This window comes from Xenopus laevis, chromosome 8L (assembly GCF_017654675.1).
Source record: "Xenopus laevis strain J_2021 chromosome 8L, Xenopus_laevis_v10.1, whole genome shotgun sequence".
NCBI classification, from domain to species: domain Eukaryota; kingdom Metazoa; phylum Chordata; class Amphibia; order Anura; family Pipidae; genus Xenopus; species Xenopus laevis.
In genome coordinates this window covers 131469842-131492687 of record NC_054385.1, presented here as the reverse complement: position 1 = coordinate 131492687, position 22846 = coordinate 131469842, and the positions used below count along the sequence as shown (strand labels likewise).

At 43.4% G+C, this 22846-nt stretch overlaps 1 protein-coding gene across 1 annotated transcript in view; it reads right to left on the bottom strand.

Annotated features, from left to right (window-relative positions):
* Positions 1 to 20217, bottom strand: part of itga10.L (integrin subunit alpha 10 L homeolog) — a 31912-nt gene extending 11695 nt beyond the window's left edge. Inside the window, exons 1-16 of the mRNA XM_018231686.2 lie at positions 20021 to 20217; positions 17733 to 17844; positions 13344 to 13453; positions 13014 to 13102; positions 11996 to 12110; positions 11716 to 11843; positions 10834 to 10982; positions 10393 to 10543; positions 10113 to 10278; positions 4869 to 4942; positions 4365 to 4509; positions 3685 to 3833; positions 3465 to 3608; positions 1993 to 2196; positions 1731 to 1861; positions 996 to 1162 (exon numbers count right to left, since the gene is read on the bottom strand). Coding sequence (XP_018087175.2) covers positions 996 to 1162; positions 1731 to 1861; positions 1993 to 2196; positions 3465 to 3608; positions 3685 to 3833; positions 4365 to 4509; positions 4869 to 4942; positions 10113 to 10278; positions 10393 to 10543; positions 10834 to 10982; positions 11716 to 11843; positions 11996 to 12110; positions 13014 to 13102; positions 13344 to 13453; positions 17733 to 17844; positions 20021 to 20147 — 2161 coding nt within the window. The 5' untranslated portion in view covers positions 20148 to 20217. The remainder of the gene's footprint in view (positions 1 to 995; positions 1163 to 1730; positions 1862 to 1992; positions 2197 to 3464; positions 3609 to 3684; positions 3834 to 4364; positions 4510 to 4868; positions 4943 to 10112; positions 10279 to 10392; positions 10544 to 10833; positions 10983 to 11715; positions 11844 to 11995; positions 12111 to 13013; positions 13103 to 13343; positions 13454 to 17732; positions 17845 to 20020) is intronic.
* Positions 20218 to 22846: the final 2629 nt, after the last annotated feature.

The following is a 22846-nucleotide window of genomic DNA, read 5'->3' as shown; positions in this document are numbered from 1 at the left end:
TATATATTTATAAATAGTGATCTTATCCCCCCTTATATATTTATATATAGTGATCATATCCCCCTTATATATTTATATATAGTGATCATATCCCCTTATATATTTATAAATAGTGATCATATCCCCCTTATATATTTATAAATAGTGATCATATCCCCCTTATATATTTATATATAGTGATCATATCCCCTTATATGTTTATATATAGTGATCATATCCCCTTATATATTTATAAATAGTGATCATATCCCCTTATATATTTATATATAGTGATCATATTCCCTTATATATTTATATATAGTGATCATATCCCCTTATATATTTATATATAGTGATCATATCCCCTTATATATTTATATATAGTGATCACATCCCCCTTATATGTTTATATATAGTGATCACATCCCCCTTATATATTTATATATAGTGATCATATCCCCTTATATATTTATAAATAGTGATCATATCCCCTTATATATTTATATATAAATATATAGTGATCATATCCCCTTATATATTTATATATAGTGATCATATCCCCTTATATATTTATAAATAGTGATCATATCCCCTTATATATTTATATATAAATATATAGTGATCATATTCCCTTATATATTTATATATAGTGATCATATCCCCTTATATATTTATATATAGTGATCATATCCCCTTATATATTTATATATAGTGATCATATCCCCTTATATATTTATATATAGTGATCATATCCCCTTATATATTTATATATAGTGATCATATTCCCCTTATATATTTATATATAGTGATCATATCCCCCTTAACTGTCTCTTCTCCAGTGTAACCAATCCCAACTTGTCTTTCCCCATAACTGATCCCTTCCATTCCCTTTATCAGTTTAGTCGCTCTTCTCTGTACTTTCTCTATTTCATTACTGTCCCCTCTTATATATTTATATAAAATAACAGAAGTGCAACTCTACTGATCAGACAATTATAAAACACAAAATTGCTGACCAAAGCGACTGTCCCAGTTTCCGGGAGATCTGGACGTGACGGAGAAACAGAGGGTGATGTTCAGACACACGGACTCCTTGCCGTGGCGCAGGCAGTTCTTGTGGATCATATTAATTGAGGGGGGCACAATATTCATGGAGGCATTAATTCGAACGATACTCCTTGACCTGCACAAGAAACACAATTAACCTGTTCGCTGCCAGAGAGGCTGTGCACCGCCTTTGCGTGCATGCCCCTCTGGTGGCGAAGAGGTTAATGCTGCTGGTTAGAAGCAGAAGAGGGAAACGAGGGATAATTACAGTAGTTAACGTGATCTCTTGGGAATGTAGTGTAATTCCCTGGATTCCAGGCGCCACCGCAGAGGGATTCGGCACATGTGGCAGCAGCAGGAATCAAACTATTTTTAGGCAAATGCTACAAATGTTACATTCTGAGGCAATTTGCAACTATTCTACATTTTTTTGCTAATTAATTAGCCCCAGTGCTGAATTTCAGATGGGCTATGTAACAACACAGATTAAAGGTGAACTTCCCCTTTAAAAAGGAGGATTAAACCTGCATTGCTCCACCCACATGTTGCCCAATTAATGCAAGGGAATCAGCCAATGAGATACTTCTTCTCTATTCACCCATAACTCTTTGTTCTTGGTATTGTGTTCATCACTAACAGCAGCAAGGACCAACTGCAAAGTTGCTTATATTCTTGCTTCAGCATTAGGATATGTTTCTCTGTACCTCAACATGATGACAGCCCCCTGGCTCCCAACTGTCAGATCCACCAGGCCATCCCCATCCAGGTCCATCTTTGCGCTCACACTGCGTCCAAAGTATCGCAGTCCTGACTGGAGGGAGGAGGAATCTATTCTCTACAGCGGGCCAGAAAGAAACATTCCCATGAACTCACAGCTCTATGACCTGCTTTTGCTAAATGTAAATAAGTGTCTGTATCCCTTTAAGAACAGGCCAGTTACAATGGAAATGCCAGCCTGTTATGTACCTGCTTGTAGGTGGGCAGGATCGTGCTCCGATACCCATGATAAATATATACTGCCCCCATGTGGTTGTCTTCTAAAGGTGCGCCCACCACTACGTCATTGAACCCATCATGGTTTAGATCAAGGATGGAAGCCATTGCATATCCAAAGCGGGAATCTTGCATCCTACGGTCCGGCTGGAGGGTGCCATTGTGGCTCAGGTACATCTGCCAAAATCAAAGGAGACACAACCTTCAGTTTAACTGTGTGCCCTACCCAGTCTGATCCAGAAATTTACTGATGAGGCACAAATACCTATATTTAAGGCACATATCTTGTGTTACCAATCAATGAGAGAGAGCAGACAGTAACCCTTCCAACACTTTTCTCTTGTCTCTGTCTCTATATATTAGGTACCTATCTAGTGCTACCAATCCCTATTTCTGTAGGGAAATGAGAGAGAGCAGACAGTAACCCTTCCAACACTTTCCTCTTGTCTCTATATATTAGGTACCTATCTAGTGTTACCAATCCCTATTTCTGTAGGGAAATGAGAGAGAGCAGACAGTAACCCTTCCAACACTTTCCTCTTGTCTCTATATATTAGGTACCTATCTAGTGCTACCAATCCCTATTTCTGTAGGGAAATGAGAGAGAGCAGACAGTAACCCTTCCAACACTTTCCTCTTGTCTCTATATATTTGGTACCTATCTAGTGCTACCAATCCCTATTTCTGTAGGGAAATGAGAGAGAGCAGACAGTAACCCTTCCAACACTTTCCTCTTGTCTCTATATATTAGGTACCTATCTAGTGTTACCAATCCCTATTTCTGTAGGGAAATGAGAGAGAGCAGACAGTAACCCTTCCAACACTTTCCTCTTGTCTCTATATATTTGGTACCTATCTAGTGCTACCAATCCCTATTTCTGTAGGGAAATGAGAGCAGGCAGTAACCCTTCCAACACTTTCCTCTTGTCTCTATATATTAGGTACCTATCTAGTGCTACCAATCCCTATTTCTGTAGGGAAATGAGAGCAGACAGTAACCCTTCCAACACTTTCCTCTTGTCTCTATATATTAGGTACCTATCTAGTGCTACCAATCCCTATTTCTGTAGGGAAATGAGAGAGAACAGACAGTAACCCTTCCAACACTTTCCTCTTGTCTCTATATATTAGGTACCTATCTAGTGTTACCAGTCCCTATTTCTGTAGGGAAATGAGAGCAGACAGTAACCCTTCCAACACTTTCCTCTTGTCTCTATATATTAGGTACCTATCTAGTGTTACCAATCCCTATTTCTGTAGGGAAATGAGAGAGAGCAGACAGTAACCCTTCCAACACTTTCCTCTTGTCTCTATATATTAGGTACCTATCTAGTGCTACCAATCCCTATTTCTGTAGGGAAATGAGAGCAGACAGTAACCCTTCCAACGTTTCCCCACTTTTCCAACACTTTCCTTAGGCCAATGAGCTGCAGTTGGAGACTTACCTGTCCCACCCTGTACATATAAACACGTCCTGATTCTTTATTCTGGGGTCCCAGGAACATTGGTGCAGCCACGAGCAAGACATCCGTGGCACCATCTCCATTCACATCCACAGGACAAACCTCACTGCCAAAGTATGAGCCAATCTGTGGATACAAAGGGCTTACTTGTTACCCAGTGGCAGAGACAACTGTCCCACCCCTCTCCCCACATGGTACCTACCTGCTCCCCCACCAGAGCTTGTGAAATGGTTAAACCTCCATTCCAGGGCATCTCAAATAGAATGACTTTGCCCTTGTGTTTAAACCTTGGGGCCCCAGCTACATATAAGCTCCTTCCATTGCGCAGGGTGATGGAAGACACAGTGTAACCTGTGGTTGAACATCCAAAGTATTAATCTCACACAGTGTACACTTCTAATCAACACAACATACAGTGTGGTACAAAATTCTCTAATGCCAGCTTAAACACCCCCTAGGCTACAAGGCTGACACTTTACCCTGTAGACAGTCTTCTTTCTGTTCTTTCTATTCCTCAGGGTGTTCACTCAGGAGAACACATGGAAGGCCACATATAGAGAATGCAACTCATACACATTTTAGGTAATTTATTTAGAGTTATGCCTCAGGGTTTTCTTTACAGCCCTACGTCTTTCCACAGGCAGTTAGAGGAAGGACTTGAACATTTGTTTCTAATAAACAATGTGCCACAATATGTACTGATGATTCATAATACTAACAGGAGAATTATATATTCAACGATAGTCATGAGTATGCTGGGAGTTGTATATTAAGTGGAGATTAGACACCCTTATTGGCACAGGAGTCCCCAAAAGTTGGCAGCCCTACACATAACTTGCTATAATCTAGCCTATAATTATCCATAAGAAGAGATTGCCGTACCCAAGTAGGCAGCGTGGTTCTTCATCTTCACCGGGAACTCCTTCTGAAAGGCAGAACGCGGGGGCAGGACTCGGCCATAGCTGGACTCTTTAAGCACTGCCCCATCCCAGTCATATGCTCCCACCATCCCAAATAGGATCCCGTCCTTTGCATGAGAAAAAAAGAGTGAATGAGGAAAGAAGAGAACATATACAATAGGAATGAAACAGAATGAAGTGTCCTGGAAACTGAATTCAAATAGGGAGAGCACTAACAGTAATCAAAGCTCCACCCTTTGTATCTATGCAAATTAGTGATTCCTTTCCAGGAACTTGCTTATCCTAGCCTAGCAACCCTTAGCAACCCATTAAATAATGTTTCCATCAAAATAAATGTTGTAATATGTAATAAGGACTCAAATTTGCATATTCAGATTGTGACAGTTTGGATGAGGAGTAGTTGAATCCTGGCTTTGGGGCCCCTAATATATATATATATATATATATATATTCCCAATTCCCTCACCTCCAGCGGATGTATGGAAAACCCGGCCTGCGACATTTCCAGCTCAAATGAACTCTCGTTGAAGCCATGCGTCCCTGCGCAGAAACAACGAGAAAGGATGAGCCTGTTGGATAATGATATCACTATGGAACTATGTCCCCTCTCCCCACAAACATCTCAACCCTTCTGTGTTTCCCATTAATTTCATATTCCATATGTTTTACCGACCAAAAATAATAAAAACATTATTTAAATTTTTTTTTTAGAATTGTCATTGTAGTAAAAAAAAAAAAAAAAAAAAAAAAAAAAGATTCTTCTGATTGGAAGATGGTCTGGGCGATGTTTCAGCCCCACAAAATCAGAACCACATTGGTGCAAATAAGATCTAAACGCAAGGATTTCATCTAAAGAACATACATTTTGGGTTAATACATTAACAAAGACTTAATGGGTACAAGTTGTTGCTGTATAAATATAAATATATATATTCAACCCCTCAATTAGGGACATTGCACAACGTTTCTAATTACAGGTCACTACACTCAGCACCGGGGATTTTTGGGGAAGAATGAAGCCATTTATGGTGCTGGAGTTGTGAGGTCTGATCAGGTGCAGTTATGCAATTCCATTTGCCAAAACAAAATTCCTCTCTCTCAGCACTTTATCCCATGCTGTTGTGACTGCCCTCGATTGGCCAAACCTGGCCGGATGTTTGGAGAGTATTTAAGGGGGCTGGGAAGAAAATGTACTTGTTATTGGCAGTCGGATGTGAACCGTTTCTGTGTTTTTCTTTGATCTAAACATTGCAAAACGTGAACCGAATACATTTGCCGACTCCTTAATAAGTAAATTCTGCAACAGCGAAACATTCTGTACCTTATACAGTAGTAACCAACTGCAACTCGCTCTGCCAAATGTATGATAATGAATCTTCATGTATTATACATGGAATTGGTCCTGTATTTATCTGCTGTGTGTTCTGGGTATTATACATGGAATTGGTCCTGTATTTATCTACTGTGGGTTCTGGGGTATTGTACATGGAATTGGCACTGTATTTATCTGCTGTGGGTTCTGGGGTATTATACATGGAATTGGCCCTGTATTTATCTGCTGTGTGTTCTGGGGTATTATACATGGAATTGGCCCTGTATTTATCCTGCTGTGGGTTCTGGGGTATTATACATGGAATTGGTCCTGTATTTATCTGCTGTGTGTTCTGGGGTATTATACATGGAATTGGCCCTGTATTTATCTGCTGTGTGTTCTGGGGTATTATACATGGAATTGGCACTGTATTTATCTGCTGTGTGTTCTGGGTATTATACATGGAATTGGTCCTGTATTTATCTGCTGTGTGTTCTCGGTATTATACATGGAATTGGTCCTGTATTTATCTACTGTGGGTTCTGGGGTATTATACATGGAATTGGCACTGTATTTATCTGCTGTGTGTTCTGGGGTATTATACATGGAATTGGCCTGTGTTTATTTATCTTGCCTGTGTGTTCTGGGTATTATACATGGAATTGGCCCTGTATTTATCTGCTGTGGTTCTGGGGTATTATACATGGAATTGGCCCTGTATTTATCTGCTGTGTTGGGTTTCTGGAATCGTATTTATCTGCTGTGGTTCTGGGTATATACATGGAATTGGCCTGTATTTATCTGCTGTGTGTTCTGGGGTATTATACATGGAATTGGCCCTGTATTTATCTGCTGTGTGTTCTGGGGTATTATACATGGAATTGGCCCTGTATTTACTGCTGTGTGTTCTGGGTATTATACATGGATTGGCCTGTATTTATCTGCTGCTGTGTCTCTGGTATTATAACATGGAATTGGTCCTGTATTTATCTGCTGTGGGGTGTTCTGGGGTATTATACATGGAATTGGCCCTGTATTTATCTGCTGTATGTTCTGGGTACATGGAATTGGCCCTGATTATCTCTGTGGGTTCTGGGTATATACATGGAATTGCCTTAGTATCTTTGCTGCTGTGTCTTCTGCTGTTTATACATGGAATTCTGTGATTATCTGCTTATTATTATACATGGAATTTGTACTCTGGGTATATATACATGAATTGGTCCTGTATTTATCTACTGGGATTATGGAATTTGGCCCTGTATTTATCTGCCTGTGGTTCTGGGTATTATACATGGAATTGCCCTGTATTATCTGCTGGTGTTCTGGGTATTATACATGGAATTGGTCCTGTATTTTATCTGCTCTGTGTTCTCGGGTATTATACATGGAATTGGTCCTGTATTATCTACTGTGTTCTGGGGTATTATACATGAATTGGCACTTATTTATCTGCTGTGTGTTCTGGGTATTATACATGGAATTGGTCCTGTATTTATCTGCTGTGTGTTCTGGGTATTATACATGGAATTGGCCCTGTATTTATCTGCTGTGAGTTCTGGGGTATTATACATGGAATTGGTCCTGTATTTATCTACTGTGTGTTCTGGGGTATTATACATGGAATTGGCCCTGTATTTATCTGCTGTGGGTTCTGGGGTATTATACATGGAATTGGCCCTGTATTTATCTGCTGTGTGTTCTGGGTATTATACATGGAATTGGTCCTGTATTTATCTGCTGTGTGTTCTCGGTATTATACATGGAATTGGTCCTGTATTTATCTACTGTGGGTTCTGGGGTATTATACATGGAATTGGCCCTGTATTTATTTGCTGTGTGTTCTGGGTATTATACATGGAATTGGTCCTGTATTTATCTGCTGTATGTTCTGGGGTATTATACATGGAATTGGCCCTGTATTTATCTGCTGTGGGTTCTGGGTATTATACATGGAATTGGCCCTGTATTTATCTGCTGTGTGTTCTGGGGTATTATACATGGAATTGGTCCTGTATTTATCTGCTGTGAGTTCTGGGGTATTATACATGGAATTGGCCCTGTATTTATCTGCTGTGTGTTCTGGGGTATTATACATGGAATTGGTCCTGTATTTATCTGCTGTGAGTTCTGGGGTATTATACATGGAATTGGTCCTGTATTTATCTGCTGTATGTTCTGGGGTATTATACATGGAATTGGTCCTGTATTTATCTGCTGTGTGTTCTGGGTATTATACATGGAATTGGTCCTGTATTTATCTACTGTGTGTTCTGGGGTATTATACATGGAATTGGCCCTGTATTTATCCTGCTGTGGGTTCTGGGGTATTATACATGGAATTGGCACTGTATTTATCTGCTGTGGGTTCTGGGGTATTATACATGGAATTGGCTCTGTATTTATCTGCTGTGGGTTCTGGGGTATTATACATGGAATTGGCCCTGTATTTATCTGCTGTGTGTTCTGGGTATTATACATGGAATTGGTCCTGTATTTATCTGCTGTGTGTTCTGGGTATTATACATGGAATTGGCCCTGTATTTATCTGCTGTGAGTTCTGGGGTATTATACATGGAATTGGTCCTGTATTTATCTACTGTGTGTTCTGGGGTATTATACATGGAATTGGCCCTGTATTTATCTGCTGTGGGTTCTGGGGTATTATACATGGAATTGGCCCTGTATTTATCTGCTGTGTGTTCTGGGTATTATACATGGAATTGGTCCTGTATTTATCTGCTGTGTGTTCTCGGTATTATACATGGAATTGGTCCTGTATTTATCTACTGTGGGTTCTGGGGTATTATACATGGAATTGGCACTGTATTTATCTGCTGTGTGTTCTGGGTATTATACATGGAATTGGTCCTGTATTTATCTGCTGTGTGTTCTGGGTATTATACATGGAATTGGCCCTGTATTTATCTGCTGTGAGTTCTGGGGTATTATACATGGAATTGGTCCTGTATTTATCTACTGTGTGTTCTGGGGTATTATACATGGAATTGGCCCTGTATTTATCTGCTGTGGGTTCTGGGGTATTATACATGGAATTGGCCCTGTATTTATCTGCTGTGTGTTCTGGGTATTATACATGGAACTGGTCCTGTATTTATCTGCTGTGTGTTCTCGGTATTATACATGGAATTGGTCCTGTATTTATCTACTGTGGGTTCTGGGGTATTATACATGGAATTGGCCCTGTATTTATTTGCTGTGTGTTCTGGGTATTATACATGGAATTGGTCCTGTATTTATCTGCTGTATGTTCTGGGGTATTATACATGGAATTGGCCCTGTATTTATCTGCTGTGGGTTCTGGGTATTATACATGGAATTGGCCCTGTATTTATCTGCTGTGTGTTCTGGGGTATTATACATGGAATTGGTCCTGTATTTATCTGCTGTGAGTTCTGGGGTATTATACATGGAATTGGCCCTGTATTTATCTGCTGTGTGTTCTGGGGTATTATACATGGAATTGGTCCTGTATTTATCTGCTGTGAGTTCTGGGGTATTATACATGGAATTGGTCCTGTATTTATCTGCTGTATGTTCTGGGGTATTATACATGGAATTGGTCCTGTATTTATCTGCTGTGTGTTCTGGGTATTATACATGGAATTGGTCCTGTATTTATCTACTGTGTGTTCTGGGGTATTATACATGGAATTGGCCCTGTATTTATCCTGCTGTGGGTTCTGGGGTATTATACATGGAATTGGCACTGTATTTATCTGCTGTGTGTTCTGGGGTATTATACATGGAATTGGCACTGTATTTATCTGCTGTGTGTTCTGGGGTATTATACATGGAATTGGTCCTGTATTTATCTGCTGTGTGTTCTGGGTATTATACATGGAATTGGCCCTGTATTTATCTGCTGTGTGTTCTGGGGTATTATACATGGAATTGGTCCTGTATTTATCTACTGTGTGTTCTGGGGTATTATACATGGAATTGGCTCTGTATTTATCCTGCTGTGGGTTCTGGGTATTATACATGGAATTGGCCCTGTATTTATCTGCTGTGTGTTCTGGGGTATTATACATGGAATTGGCACTGTATTTATCTGCTGTGTGTTCTGGGGTATTATACATGGAATTGGCACTGTATTTATCCTGCTGTAGGTTCTGGGGTATTATACATGGAATTGGCACTGTATTTATCCTGCTGTGGGTTCTGGGGTATTATACATGGAATTGGCCCTGTATTTATCTGCTGTGTGTTCTGGGGTATTATACATGGAATTGGCACTGTATTTATTCATGTTCTGGGGTATTATGCATGTTATTTGCCCTGTATTTATCCTGCTGTGTGTTCTGGGGAATTTACAGTGCATTACCAGTGGATTGTTATCAGTAGGAGGGAAGAGGCTGAACATGGCTGTGGTACCTTCTAAGCTGAAGATTCGGTCCCCAAGGGCATCCACGATATCATTCAATGCCGCCTCGTCTGTGACGTTGAAGAAGTATTTCTCGTCTGGGTCACTGGCGATGTACTTGATCTCGTTGATAAAAGAATCAGGGTCCTGTTGGCGTCTTGTGTAGTGACCCAACACCTGGGGGCGGAGACAGAAGAACGCAGAAATGTCAGATGATGTCAGATTGATGAAGTCAGATGTCAGATGATAAGACAGACCCCTATGAGACTTCTGGAACAGTTAGAGACTGACCGCTATTGCGTAACGCGTGATGTCTCTCTTCTCGCATTCTGCCAGTGCCACCGGGAGTTCATCTCCATCATGGGACTCTCCATCAGTCACAACAATGAGGAGTCTACTTGCCCCTTCTCTGCCGCCCCTCTCCTGGCTAAAAGCTTCTGTGCTGTAAAGGCAGAAGGAGTGTTACAGAGAAATCAAATATGAGTGGATGGATGAGATATTGGGGTTAGTACTGGGGGCGATTGTATTCACTTACATGGGGGAGGTATCTCCCCATGACCTTTGGAAGGAGAGCAGCCCAGGAGCAGTAAATTCCAGAGATCTCTGTACTTGGTTAAGTACTACAGGAGATTGTATCCACTTACCTGGGAGTTGGGATCTACTTGCCCATAGGAAGGAGAGCAGTCCATGTTTACAGACACAAGATATATCATTACTCTATGAAGTACTCACCAGGCCTCATGGATGGCGAACGCCGTCCTGGTCTCCCGTCCTTCTTGCCTACTGATGTTCTTAGCCGCTCTCATGACTTGCTGGGAGGAGCTGTAGTCCTTGAGGGACCACTCATGTACTGCCACTTCTCCGTACTGGAGCACCCCCACCTGGCCACACGAAGGAAGTGATCAGCAGGGGAGAGAACGAGATGAAAGGGTCTGTTAGTCGGAACATCGGGCCGTTTCCTGGTATTCTGGTAGCCCAGAGCAGCCCAGAAGTAGCCATGCAGCCCAAGGCTTTTATATGGTTCTATTGTATCTATACAAAGAGTGGTACCATAAAGTTTAGAACGTTAAAAGACACATCCAGTTCAATTCTCCCCCCACTCCAGATTCTGTTCTGAAACCCAAAGCCACCAGGGCCCAGGATGTGGCCCCTGCAGAGAGCAGATGTTACATAAAGAAAAGTCATGCACGGGGCCCCAAGGTCTTTCCTCCAGATTCTGCTCTGTGGCTTTCCTACCTGGAATTCTGCTGCCGTCAGCTCTTGGGGGAGGATAGTTATGGTTTGTTTGTGAGATATAAACCACTCTGACCCAATGTTTAAACACAGCCACCCACATCCCTTTAATAACATCATGTCCCATACGTTTACTCTGCAGCATCTCAGCCGGCTTAAAGCTACAGCGTCTTATGGGGCAATTAGGCTATAGGATGAGAGTTCCCACAAACTGTGTGTTACAGTTCCTTCCTGAGGATGAGTGGGAGCCGCCATATTGCTTTTAAAGTGTTGTCCATAGACTACAGGAAAGAATGATCTATAATTGGCCACTAGAGGAGCTGTTGTTGATTAAGATGAGAAAGCAAAATCAGTGACTACATACGGCCTCTCTGTACTGACCTGTATCTGATTTGGGCCAATGAAGAACTTGCTGAGGATGTTGCTGAGGAAGTTCTGCACCTCGTACCAGGGGTAGATACTGTTGGACCCGTCCAGTACAATCACAATGTCCAGGTAGGTGGAACATTCTGCGGAGAAAGAGGGCACTGAACCCATCCAGCATCTCTATGTCACCCATAGGCAGATCCCACATGTATTAACCCTCCAACCCCCAGTTGTCATTCATCTTCAGCAGGAGGATGATGGGAGTTGCAGTTCACCAGCAGCTCCAGTTACTCACTTTGGGCAGTAGGTGCGATGGTCCCAGAAGGGCGGAAGGTTTTATCGACACTGGCGCAAATCCCAGTGCTGTACATTGAAGTCCCACACTCCTGGGACCACAGGGGGGCACAAGCCTGAAGAAAGAAATATAAAATACAACACAATAATTGCATCATTCTATATGATGTTTTCTATACCTGACACTGCTGGTCCTGACCACTGAAACACAACAGTGGTCAGCTCATCTCCAGCCCCAACTCCATTTCCCACAATTCCTTGCATGCTCGGCCAATAAGAGATGTATAAGGAATGAGAATTACTGGAATAAACGAGGCATTGTGGGAACTGGAGAAAACCCTCTGTAGTGTCCCTTTAACCAACAGCAGCCAATCAGATCTTTGCACTCATTATTGTAACAGACCCAGAGCAGTGCAAACTAACTGCTGATTGGCTCTCGGTCTTTCTATTACTACAGAACCCTGGCTGTGCTGTGTTGCGTTGACCAGGTTAATTTGCTGAATAATGAGCTTTATTTGTTTTGGAATATGCACCCTCTGAGCTTGCAAAAGGGTTTTTGGGGTGAACGCGGTTTTTAGGGTGAATGCATCTGTATTTGTCTGTCTGGGGGGGGAGAGACAGTACCTGCATTGGCTGGAGCTCATTGTGGTTCCAGGGCAGGAGTCCAGCTCAGCAATGATTCAGCTCACCACAAATATGCATCGGCACCCCACCCTGGCATTAACCCTGGAGCTGCTGGTCTGTCTGGGAATGCCAAGCTCTGGGGTATAAAATGACGGATATGCAACTGTCTGTAGATACTGTGAGTTGTACTAAACACAGCTAGAGGACCACAGGTTGGACCTATTGCTATTGTGGGGCCAGCAATGTATTCACCCATCTTTGCCATTTCCCAGCATGCTCAGCTAACCAATTGGTGATGCAGGAAGTGGTTAAAGTTAGAAATCATTTGGGGAAGAATAAATGAGCCAATGTTTCCTGCACCACATTCCCAATATAGATCAGCGGAAATCACTCACCACAAAACCACCTTGTGAGTCAGGTGTCAGCGCCATTCCCAAGTGCATATTCTTCATCTGACCCGACATGTTCCCCAGGGCCAGTTCCCCTGTAGTAATAATAATAATAATCATCATAATACTACTACTACTACTACTACTAATAATAATAATCATAATAAGGCAATGTCAGGGTTGAGATCTGTGCAGAGGGGGCATGTACTCTGTGTATAAATACTGTCCTGTCTAAGGCAAGCAATATGGCAGCTCCCTTCCATAAGCAGATATACTATGGTCTCTCCCAGCATGCACTGCAGAGTTGGACAAAGGGCTCAGTGCTAAGGAACTTACCCAGGTTGACTTTAGTGCAGGAGGAATTGCTCCGATCACCCACAATGCACCTGTACACGTCTCCCTGTCTGTTGTCCTCCGAGCCGTCCCACGGGGCCCCCACCAACATCCTGTGGGACAAGAAAGGCATCAACATAAAAGTCATTCCCAGTCTGAACCTTATTTAATTGATATGTAATGCAACAACCAATCAGCATTGGGGATATCTGCCCAAATCATGTAATGAGTTTGAGTCCCACCTGGCAGTGAAAATGTCGCCCACACATTCCCACGGCTACTCTGGGAATGTCATTTTCCTTGGGAGAAGGAAAAGGCAATAATTGGAATAACAGGACTGGAGAGGCAGCCATTCCCATGTGCTGGATCCATAACCTCACATCTGAACATACAGTTGCTATGTACAACCTGTAGCAACGTCTCCAGGGGAAAGGGAGGGGGCCATGATGAAAGGGAACAGAGCTATAAAGTTTATTTTATTGTAGCATGAGATTATGGGATTTACTTCCAAGCGAGGGGGAATGAGGGAATAATTAGTGGGGAGGAAAGGAGATCTCACCATCAGAATAGGAAGGGGTTCTTTACTGTAAGGGCAGTCAGGTTATGGGATTCCCTAACCAAGAGAGGGGGAATGAGTGATTCATTGGTGGGGAGGAAAGGAGATCTCACCATCAGAATAGGAAGGGGTTCTTTACTGTAAGGGCAGTCAGGTTATGAGATTCCCTACCAAGAGAGGGGGAATGAGTGATTCATTGGTGGGGAGGAAAGGAGATCTCACCATCAGCATAGGAAGGGGTTCTTTACTGTAAGGACAGTCAGGTTATGGGATTCCCTACCAAGAGAGGGGGAATGAGTGATTCATTGGTGGGGAGGAAAGGAGATCTCACCATCAGCATAGGAAGGGGTTCTTTACTGTAAGGACAGTCAGGTTATGGGATTCCCTACCAAGAGAGGGGGAATGAGTGATTCATTGGTGGGGAGGAAAGGAGATCTCACCATCAGCATAGGAAGGGGTTCTTTACTGTAAGGACAGTCAGGTTATGGGATTCCCTACCAAGAGAGGAGGGATGAGTGATTCATTGGTGGGGAGGAAAGGAGATCTCACCATCTTTGTTGAGGACCATATGAGTAGGAATAGAGAAGTATAAGATCCTGCGGGTTGCCCATAGTAACAAGAGAGAGACAGAGGTAGCCAGTGGCTTTATTGCAGGTCTCTGGGACACAGTGGGTTAAGCAGGAGGGAGAGTTGGATTATATCCTACAGATTAGTAATCCAGATGTTTGGTCAGTGTTAGATCCATATCCACCTACAGACCTGCAGGCAGGAAAAAGTGCAATTCTTATCCCCCAGAGGAGCGCCCCCTCCTGCACAGCCTGGTATAACCATTAGGAGAGAGTTACAGTCATGCTGATTGGCCCTTAGGGATACGGGAGGAAATAAAGCAGATGCTCATATGACCAGCGGAGGTGGATCACAGCAAACAGAAGCTGAACATCACTAATGTTGTCAATAAAGTTCTCTGGGCATGTGGCTACTACAGGATAATACTATAATAGGATAATACTCCGGGGGGATGAGGCTGAGTAACAGACCAGTGAAGGAACATGCAAGGCATTGTGGGAACTAGAGTCCTGGATTGAGGGGAGATGGCTTCTGCTATTCATAATGTTAAAACCATTGAACATTTGTAATTGATATGTATTGGAACATTTCTTGCATGTGTTCTGGGCGGAGTTACACCAACAGAGCCTGGCAGTCAAAAGACAATTCCCGAAAGAGGAGAAGGAACAGGAAAATAATTAGGAAATTGGTGAGAGAGCAGGTAATCAGTAGGACCTATCCAGAGGGTCAGCCAATTGTTCTAAAGGTCCCCATACACAAGCAGATATAAGTTGCAGACAGATGAAGTCAGTTTATTGAGCTTATTAGGCAGTGTATGGGGGCCCTGCGACAGGCTACCCCCATAAATATCTGTCCGAAAGTTGGCCAGATTTCAATAGACCAGGTTTGAAAATCTTGTCACATCTAGGATTGCATTGGTTTGTTGATGCAGTGACAGTCCTCGATCCTCGTTGTGAGGAGCCCAATGGTCACATCAGCCCGATATCACCCACCTCAAGGTGAACATATTGGGGAGAGACCTGATCATTTGGCAACCTCACCAAATGAGCGGATCTCTTTATGTATGGCCAGCTTTAGAATAAGGAGATAAAAAATAAAACATAGAATGAATGATATTGTGGTGATTCAGTTAGCCAACAGGGCTTTTCCTCAAATCTGCAGGAGAGGTGCTGGTAAATAAAGTAGGAAATGGATAATATTGTGGGGATAGATCCAAGTAGTCAACAGGAATGTTTCTGAGACTACCAGAAGAGGTGGTAGAAGATAAAGTAGGACATTACATATATTGTGGTGATAGCTCCATGTAGTCAACAGAACTGTTCCTGAAATCTGCAGGAGAGGTGGTGGAAGATAAAGTAAGAAATGGACATTATTGTTGCAATAGGTCCATGCAGTCAACAGGATTTCCCCTGAAAATACCAAGAGAGGTGATTGAAGATGCAGTAGAAAATGGATGACATTGTGTCAATGGGCTCAGTTAGTCAACATGACTATGACAGAAAAGGTGACTGAAGACAAAGTACTAAATGCACAATAGGTCCAAGTAGTCAACCGGACTGTTTTTGAAACCACCAGAAGAGGTGCTGGAAGTTAAAGTGGAAATGGCCTATATTGTGGTGATAGGTCCAGGTGACCAACAAGACTGTTTCTGAAAATACCAAGAGAGAGGTGGTAGAAGATAAAGTAGGAAATTGGCAAAATTATGGTGATTGGTCAAGGTAGTCAACAAAACCGTTCCTGAAATCGGCAGGAGAGGTGGTGGTAGATCAAGTAGGAAATGGACATTATTGTGGCGATAGGTCCAGGTAGTAAACAGGGCTTTCCCTACAGATTACCAGGAGAGGTGGTGGAAGATGCAGTAGAAAATGGATGACATTGTGTCAATAGACCCAGATAGTCAACATGACTGTTTCTGAAAACACCCAAAAGAGGTGGTGGAAGATATAGTAGGAAATGCATAATATTGTTGAGATAGGTCCAAGAAGTCAACATGACTGTTTCTAAAAACACCCAGAAGAGGCGGCAGAAGATAAAGTAGGAAATGGCCTATGTTGTGGTGATAAGTTCAGGTAGCCAACATGACTGTTTCACAAACACCAAGAGATGATGGAAGTAGAAAGTGGCTGATATTTTGGTGAAAGGTCCAAACAGTCAATAGGGCTTTCCCTGAAATCACCAAAAAGGTGGTGGAAGAGACAGTAGAAAACTGATGATATGCTGTCAACATACCTAGGTAGCCAAAAGGGCTTCTAAAGAGGTGGCAATGAGTAAATGAGGAAATTGCTCATATTGTGGCAGTAGGTTAAGATGGTCAAAAGGACACAGTACGTGAAGTCAGCAGAGTGCAACCCCAGTGGGCAGGATTTGGAGGTATTTAACAGTTAACATCAACAAGATGCGACTAAGGACTGCCAAGACTGTGGCATGCAAGTCTCATTCCATAGTCAGCTAAGAGAATCCCACAAACTTGAAAATGGCTGCTATTTTGCCAGTAGCTCAACGACAAGTCAACTGGACTGTTCCTGGATCAGCATGGAGTGGTGATTAAAATAAATTAGGAAGCCAGTGTGTAGGTCAAGGTACTCAATAGAACTGTTCCTGAATTAAACAGGAGAGATCTTGAAGAATAAATTAGTGGCTATTATTGTGGTGATAGGCCCAGGAGGTCAATAAGTCTTCTGCTGTAATCAACAAAGAGAAGGTGAAGAAGAAAGTAGGAAATGCCTCATCTTGAGGCAACTGGTTCAAGAAGTCAACAAAATGGTGCTGAAGAATAAATTAGGAACACCGCAATACTGTAGCAATAGGTCCAGATGCAAATCAAGACTTTTCCTGAAATCAGCAGGAGAGGCGCTCAAGAATTAATGAAAAAATGGGTCAAAGTAGTCAACTGGATAGTTCCTGAAGTCAGTGGAGAGAAACCCAGGTGGGCAGATTCCAGAGGTATTTAACAGTTAACATCAGCAAGATAAGACTAAGGGCAGCCAAAACTGCGGTGTGTGAGGCTCATTCCATAGTCAGCTGAGAGGAGCCCACAGACTGGCAAGAGAAGACCTTGGCTCAGCTAAAATAAAAGGCAGAGCAGTAGGGCCAGAAGTTCAGCCATGAGTCCACAGCTGTTTCTGAACTAGAAGAACCAGAATTCTGACATTGGGGCCTCACTAGGGGTGATGGGATTTGTAGTCCAGCAGAAGATCTAGAGCCACTGGTGGACAACGACTGTCCTAAGCCATGAACCATCATCTGGCCACACAGGGAAGTCCACTTACCATTTCTGACCTTCAGCCTCATGTTGGAGAACCTTGTATCCAAACTGAGCTTCTTCTGGCCCACGGAAGATACGTGGTCTCCTGGTGTCGATATTAAAAGATGATATTGTCCCTAAAACATATACAAACAAAACCAAACAAAACATCAGTATCTGTGCAGCATGGCACTACCATAGAGATAAATATGCAGCTAAATAATAATTATGAGGTCAGAGCAATCCACGCTATTATGTTTTAATCAGCTTGAAACCACTCTATAAAATGAGGCTATACTTTCCCTTTAATGAGGAGGGCACCTGTGGTCCCCAGGCAGGGTGGCCTCTCGGTCATTGGAAGGACAACTGTGTTTGGGTTGGGGGTCAGTTAGTACCAAGAGCCCAACACAGACACTCTCTGTCCCACTCACATCCCAGGAATGTAGAGAAACCTCCCCAAACCGGCATAGTACCAATTATCCAGGGTGGGGACCAACAAGTTGCCTCCTCCTGCCGCCCAACCACCTCTCTGCTGCCCACGAATCAGCCTAAATCTGGTTTAGCAAAGTCTTAGGGAAAGAGGCATGTTAAATCTGATCCTTCTGCTACTACAATTCCCAGCATCCTCTGAAAGGCATCATCATTATCATATCTGTGCTTTTCAATGGCACATGACTGGCATAATTCAGTTTATGTCACTATTGTGTGTCAATTGTAATGACTGGAGAATTATCTGTATAACAGAGCAGCAGTCCTGTCCTGCTTTATGGCAGCTGAGATTCTAGCTATCTGTATAACAGAACATTCTGTCCCACTGGCTGCACAGATCCTATCTGATCCCCATTGTAAGCAGCAGTCCTGTCCTGTATATGGCAGCTGAGATTCTAGCTATCTGTATAACAGAACATTCTGTCCCAGTGGCTGCACAGATCCTATCTGATCCCCATTGTAAGCAGCAGTCCTGTCCTGCTTTATGGCAGCTGAGATTCTAGCTATCTGTATAACAGAACATTCTGTCCCAGTGGCTGCACAGATCCTATCTGATCCCCATTGTAAGCAGCAGTCCTGCCCTGCTTTATGGCAGCTGAGATTCTAGCTATCTGTATAACAGAACATTCTGTCCCAGTGGCTGCACAGATCCTATCTGATCCCCATTGTAAGCAGCAGTCCTGCCCTGCTTTATGGCAGCTGAGATTCTAGCCTTCTGTATAACGGAGCATTCTCTGCTATGCAGCCCTATGTGTCATTAGCATTAGAGTGTTAGCACCTTCTTGAGGCTGGACCAAGCTGTAGCCAATCGCAGCATTAGAATATCCCCAGGGTTAGACCAACTCAAGCACTAAGCAAAGTGGATAGGTGTGTCTGGGTTTAGTCTATATTTAAGGGTAAATAACTATAAATGAAGGTGGTTAGGAGTGTGGGGTGCCTGTGACCAACCCTAGAGTTTCTCCCATAATCATGGAAGGGGGGGGGGGTTTGGACAGTTAATTAAAGGTTTGCATCCAGCTCTAAATACACCCTGTAAGACTATAAATACACAGTATCTCCCCTCACTGCTCACCTCCCTACTGTCCGGCAAAAATAGAGACAAAACCCATCTAAAATGCTGCCCCGTGTTGGCCATGACCTCAGCAGGGATAGTCAAGACTCAGCAACCTTACTTTACTGCATTGCTGTTCTTTATCTCCGGCTTCTATACACAGCGTCAAGCACTGGGACATGTGTGAAGTTCTGCACAAGTGATGTATTTCAGACTTTCTGATCTCTTAAACCCCCCGTTGCCTAATAAAGATGCCCCTGTTCTGTTCTGGTCGGTATTAGGTGCCCGGACACAAGAAGACCTAGAGCCCATGGTGGGCACCAGTAAGATCTATTGAAATGTTTATTTTATTTTTATAGTTTACTGACATTATTATCCAGCCCGGCTCCAATCTGTCTAGTTGCTAAGGTGACTGAAAATAGCAACCACAAAGTGTTCATGCTCCCCTCTTACTTGCACCCCTACTCTGCCCTTTCCTTTTACTCTTCTGTTCCAACTCTCTGTCTCGATGTTAAATGACAACATTTTAATTAAAGAAAAACATTAATAATGAAAAATAAAGACTCCGGTAACTGTTTCTTACACCCGACACACTGTAAACTCATTAGGAGGCAAAGTTCCCCTTTAACGCTGTGATCTGTAAAGGGTAAGTAGCAGCTCACTGGATTCCAGAAGCAGCATGTTATACTGAAGGAATATTAAAGTCGTTGGGTAAGGGTTAATGGCAGGACAGACAGACAGATGACAGAAAGTAGAGGATCAGAATCACTTACCTGGTTCCAGGAGGAGAGAGAGGAGGATAAGGAGGTGTTTGTGTGACTCCATAGTCTTTGGCAGCGGAGGGGGGAATAATTTGGGGATCGAGTTCTTATTCCAGGATGGGGCAGGGCAAACACCCATAAGCCACAGACTCAAAGCTTGCTCTGTCCTCACTACACACGCTGCTCTGCACTTTCCCTCTCCCGGGGGCTCACGCTCATTGGACACTAAATATAATCTGGGTTTTTTTTCTAGTTTTTTTCTCTTGGCCGGCAACACAATGTTACAGGGCTGAATGTAAGAGGAGCCAATGGCAGGGAGGCAGAGGCAGGGAATATGCAATGAGTGAAAGTGACATGGCACAGCCTCCCAGTGGAGGTGGTAATGATGTCTGCAAAGATGTAAAATTCCACTGCCCCCCCCCCCAGATATCTAGACTGTCCTACCTTATTGGTGGCCCTGCTCTGAACATTGTAGGGTCCCACAGAGCAGCGTTTGTAGGTAAGAACAGTGGAGTATAGGAATAAAAGGAGGCACAATGGTGACAGTAGGGCAAGAAAGAGACAGCGGGCAAGATGCAGACAGTAGGAGAGAATGGTGACAGTAGGGCAAGATGTAGACAGTAGGACAATATAGAGACAGTAGGACAAGATGGAGACAGTAGGGCAAGATGTAGACAGTAGGACAATATGGAGACAGTAGGGCAAGATGGAGACAGTAGGACAATATGGAGACAGTAGGACACTTTGGAGGCAGTAGGACAATATGGAGACAGTAGGGCAAGATGGAGGCAGCAGGGCAAGATGGAGACAGTAGGAGAGAATGGTGACAGTAGGGCAAGATGTAGACAGTAGGACAATATGGAGACAGTAGGACAAGATGGAGACAGTAGGACAAGATGGAGACAGTAGGGCAAGATGGAGACAGTAGGACACTTTGGAGGCAGTAGGACAATATGGAGACAGTAGGGCAAGATGGAGGCAGCAGGGCAAGATGGAGACAGTAGGAGAAGATGGAAAACAGAAGGGCAAGATGGAAACAGTAGGACAAGATGGAGGCAGTAGGGCAAGACGGAGACAGTAGGGCAAGATGGAGACAGTAGGACAAAATGGAAACAGTAGGACAATATGGAGACAGGAGGGCAAGGTGGAGACAGTAGGGCAAGATGGAGAGGAGACAGTAAGGCAAGATGTAGACAGTAGGACAATATGGAGACAGTAGGACAAGATGGAGACAGTAGGACAAGATGGAGACAGTAGGGCAAGATGGAGGCAGTAGGGCAAGATGGAGAGGAGACAGTAGGGCAAGATGTAGACAGTAGGACAATATGGAGACAGAAGGACAAGATGGAGGCAGTAGGGCAAGATGGAGACAGTAGGACAAGATGGAGACAGTAGGACAAGATGGAGACAGTAGGACAAGATGGAAACAGTAGACCAAGATGGAGACAGTAGGACAATATGGAGACAGTAGGGCAAGATGGAGACTGTAGGAAAGTTGGAGGCAGTAGGACAAGATGGAGGCAGTAGGGCAAGATGGAGACAGTAGGACAAGATGGAGGCAGTAGGACAAGATGGAGACAGGAGGACAATATGGAGACAGTAGGGCAAGATGGAGACAGTAGGACAATATGGAGACAGTAGGGCAAGATGGAGACAGTAGGACAAGATGGAGGCAGTAGGGCAAGATGGAGACAGTAGGACAAGATGGAGGCAGTAGGGCAAGATGAAGACAGTAGGACAAGATGGAGGCAGTAGGACAAGATGGACACAGTAGGACAAGATGGAGACAGTAGGACGAGATGGAAACAGTAGAGCAAGATGGAGACAGTAGGACAAGATGGAGACAGTAGGACAAGATGGAGACAGTAGAGCAAGATGGAGGCAATAGGGCAAGATGGAGACAGTAGGGCAAGATGGAGACAGTAGGACAAGATGGACACAGTAGGACAAGATGGAGACAGTAGGACAAGATGGAAACAGTAGAGCAAGATGGAGACAGTAGGGCAAGATGGAGACAGTGGGGCAGGATGTAGTAAGTGAGACAGCTAAGTCACGTTTTTTTACTTTATTTGAATAATATGGAACTAAAAGTGGTGTTTGGGGGATGATCTTGACTTATTTTTTTGGGGCTTTACTTTGATCCCATGTAATTGTCTGACTAACAGGTAGAGGGTCTGAGGATTTCACACTATTTTAAGGAAGAGGAGGGGGGTCCGTGATGCAAGCTCAGATTTTTTGCTTCTCTCTATAATAAATCATATGGCAATCAGGGGGTAGAAACAAAGGCATGAAAGGGGTTAATTATCACTAGTACAGCCCCCTACAAATTGCCCCCCTATTAAAGACTTAAGAGTGCAGTGCCTGTGGGTTCCATATCTGCTGTCTGCCTTGTGCTCCCAATGCTGGGTGGTGGTGGTGGGGGGTGAGACAAATTTTCCTTGCTTGTGGTTCCTTAATGAGTCCCTGCTCCTACACACACTGCCTCTTCTCACTGGCAGTTTCCTGACTGACAGTTGAGCAGGTCATACAGTGCAGCAGTGAGCCCAGGCTTCCCAGAAGGAATATATCAGGGAATACTATCACTTTAAAGCCTGATACGTTGATGATTGAGGCAGCAGCCGGAGCCCTTCAGCTTCACCACAGGGTTTGGGATGAGCCTTTATGCACCGGGGAACAGTCACCCTGTAGGATGATGAAGATGAGGATAAAATGTGACTATTTATATTGGCCGAGTGTTAGCTCTGTGACTCACCAGCAGAGTTTGGACCCAGAACACAGGCTGTCGCTTCCTCCACATGGTATTAATTAAAGTACTGGAGCCTCAAACAAACTGAAGTA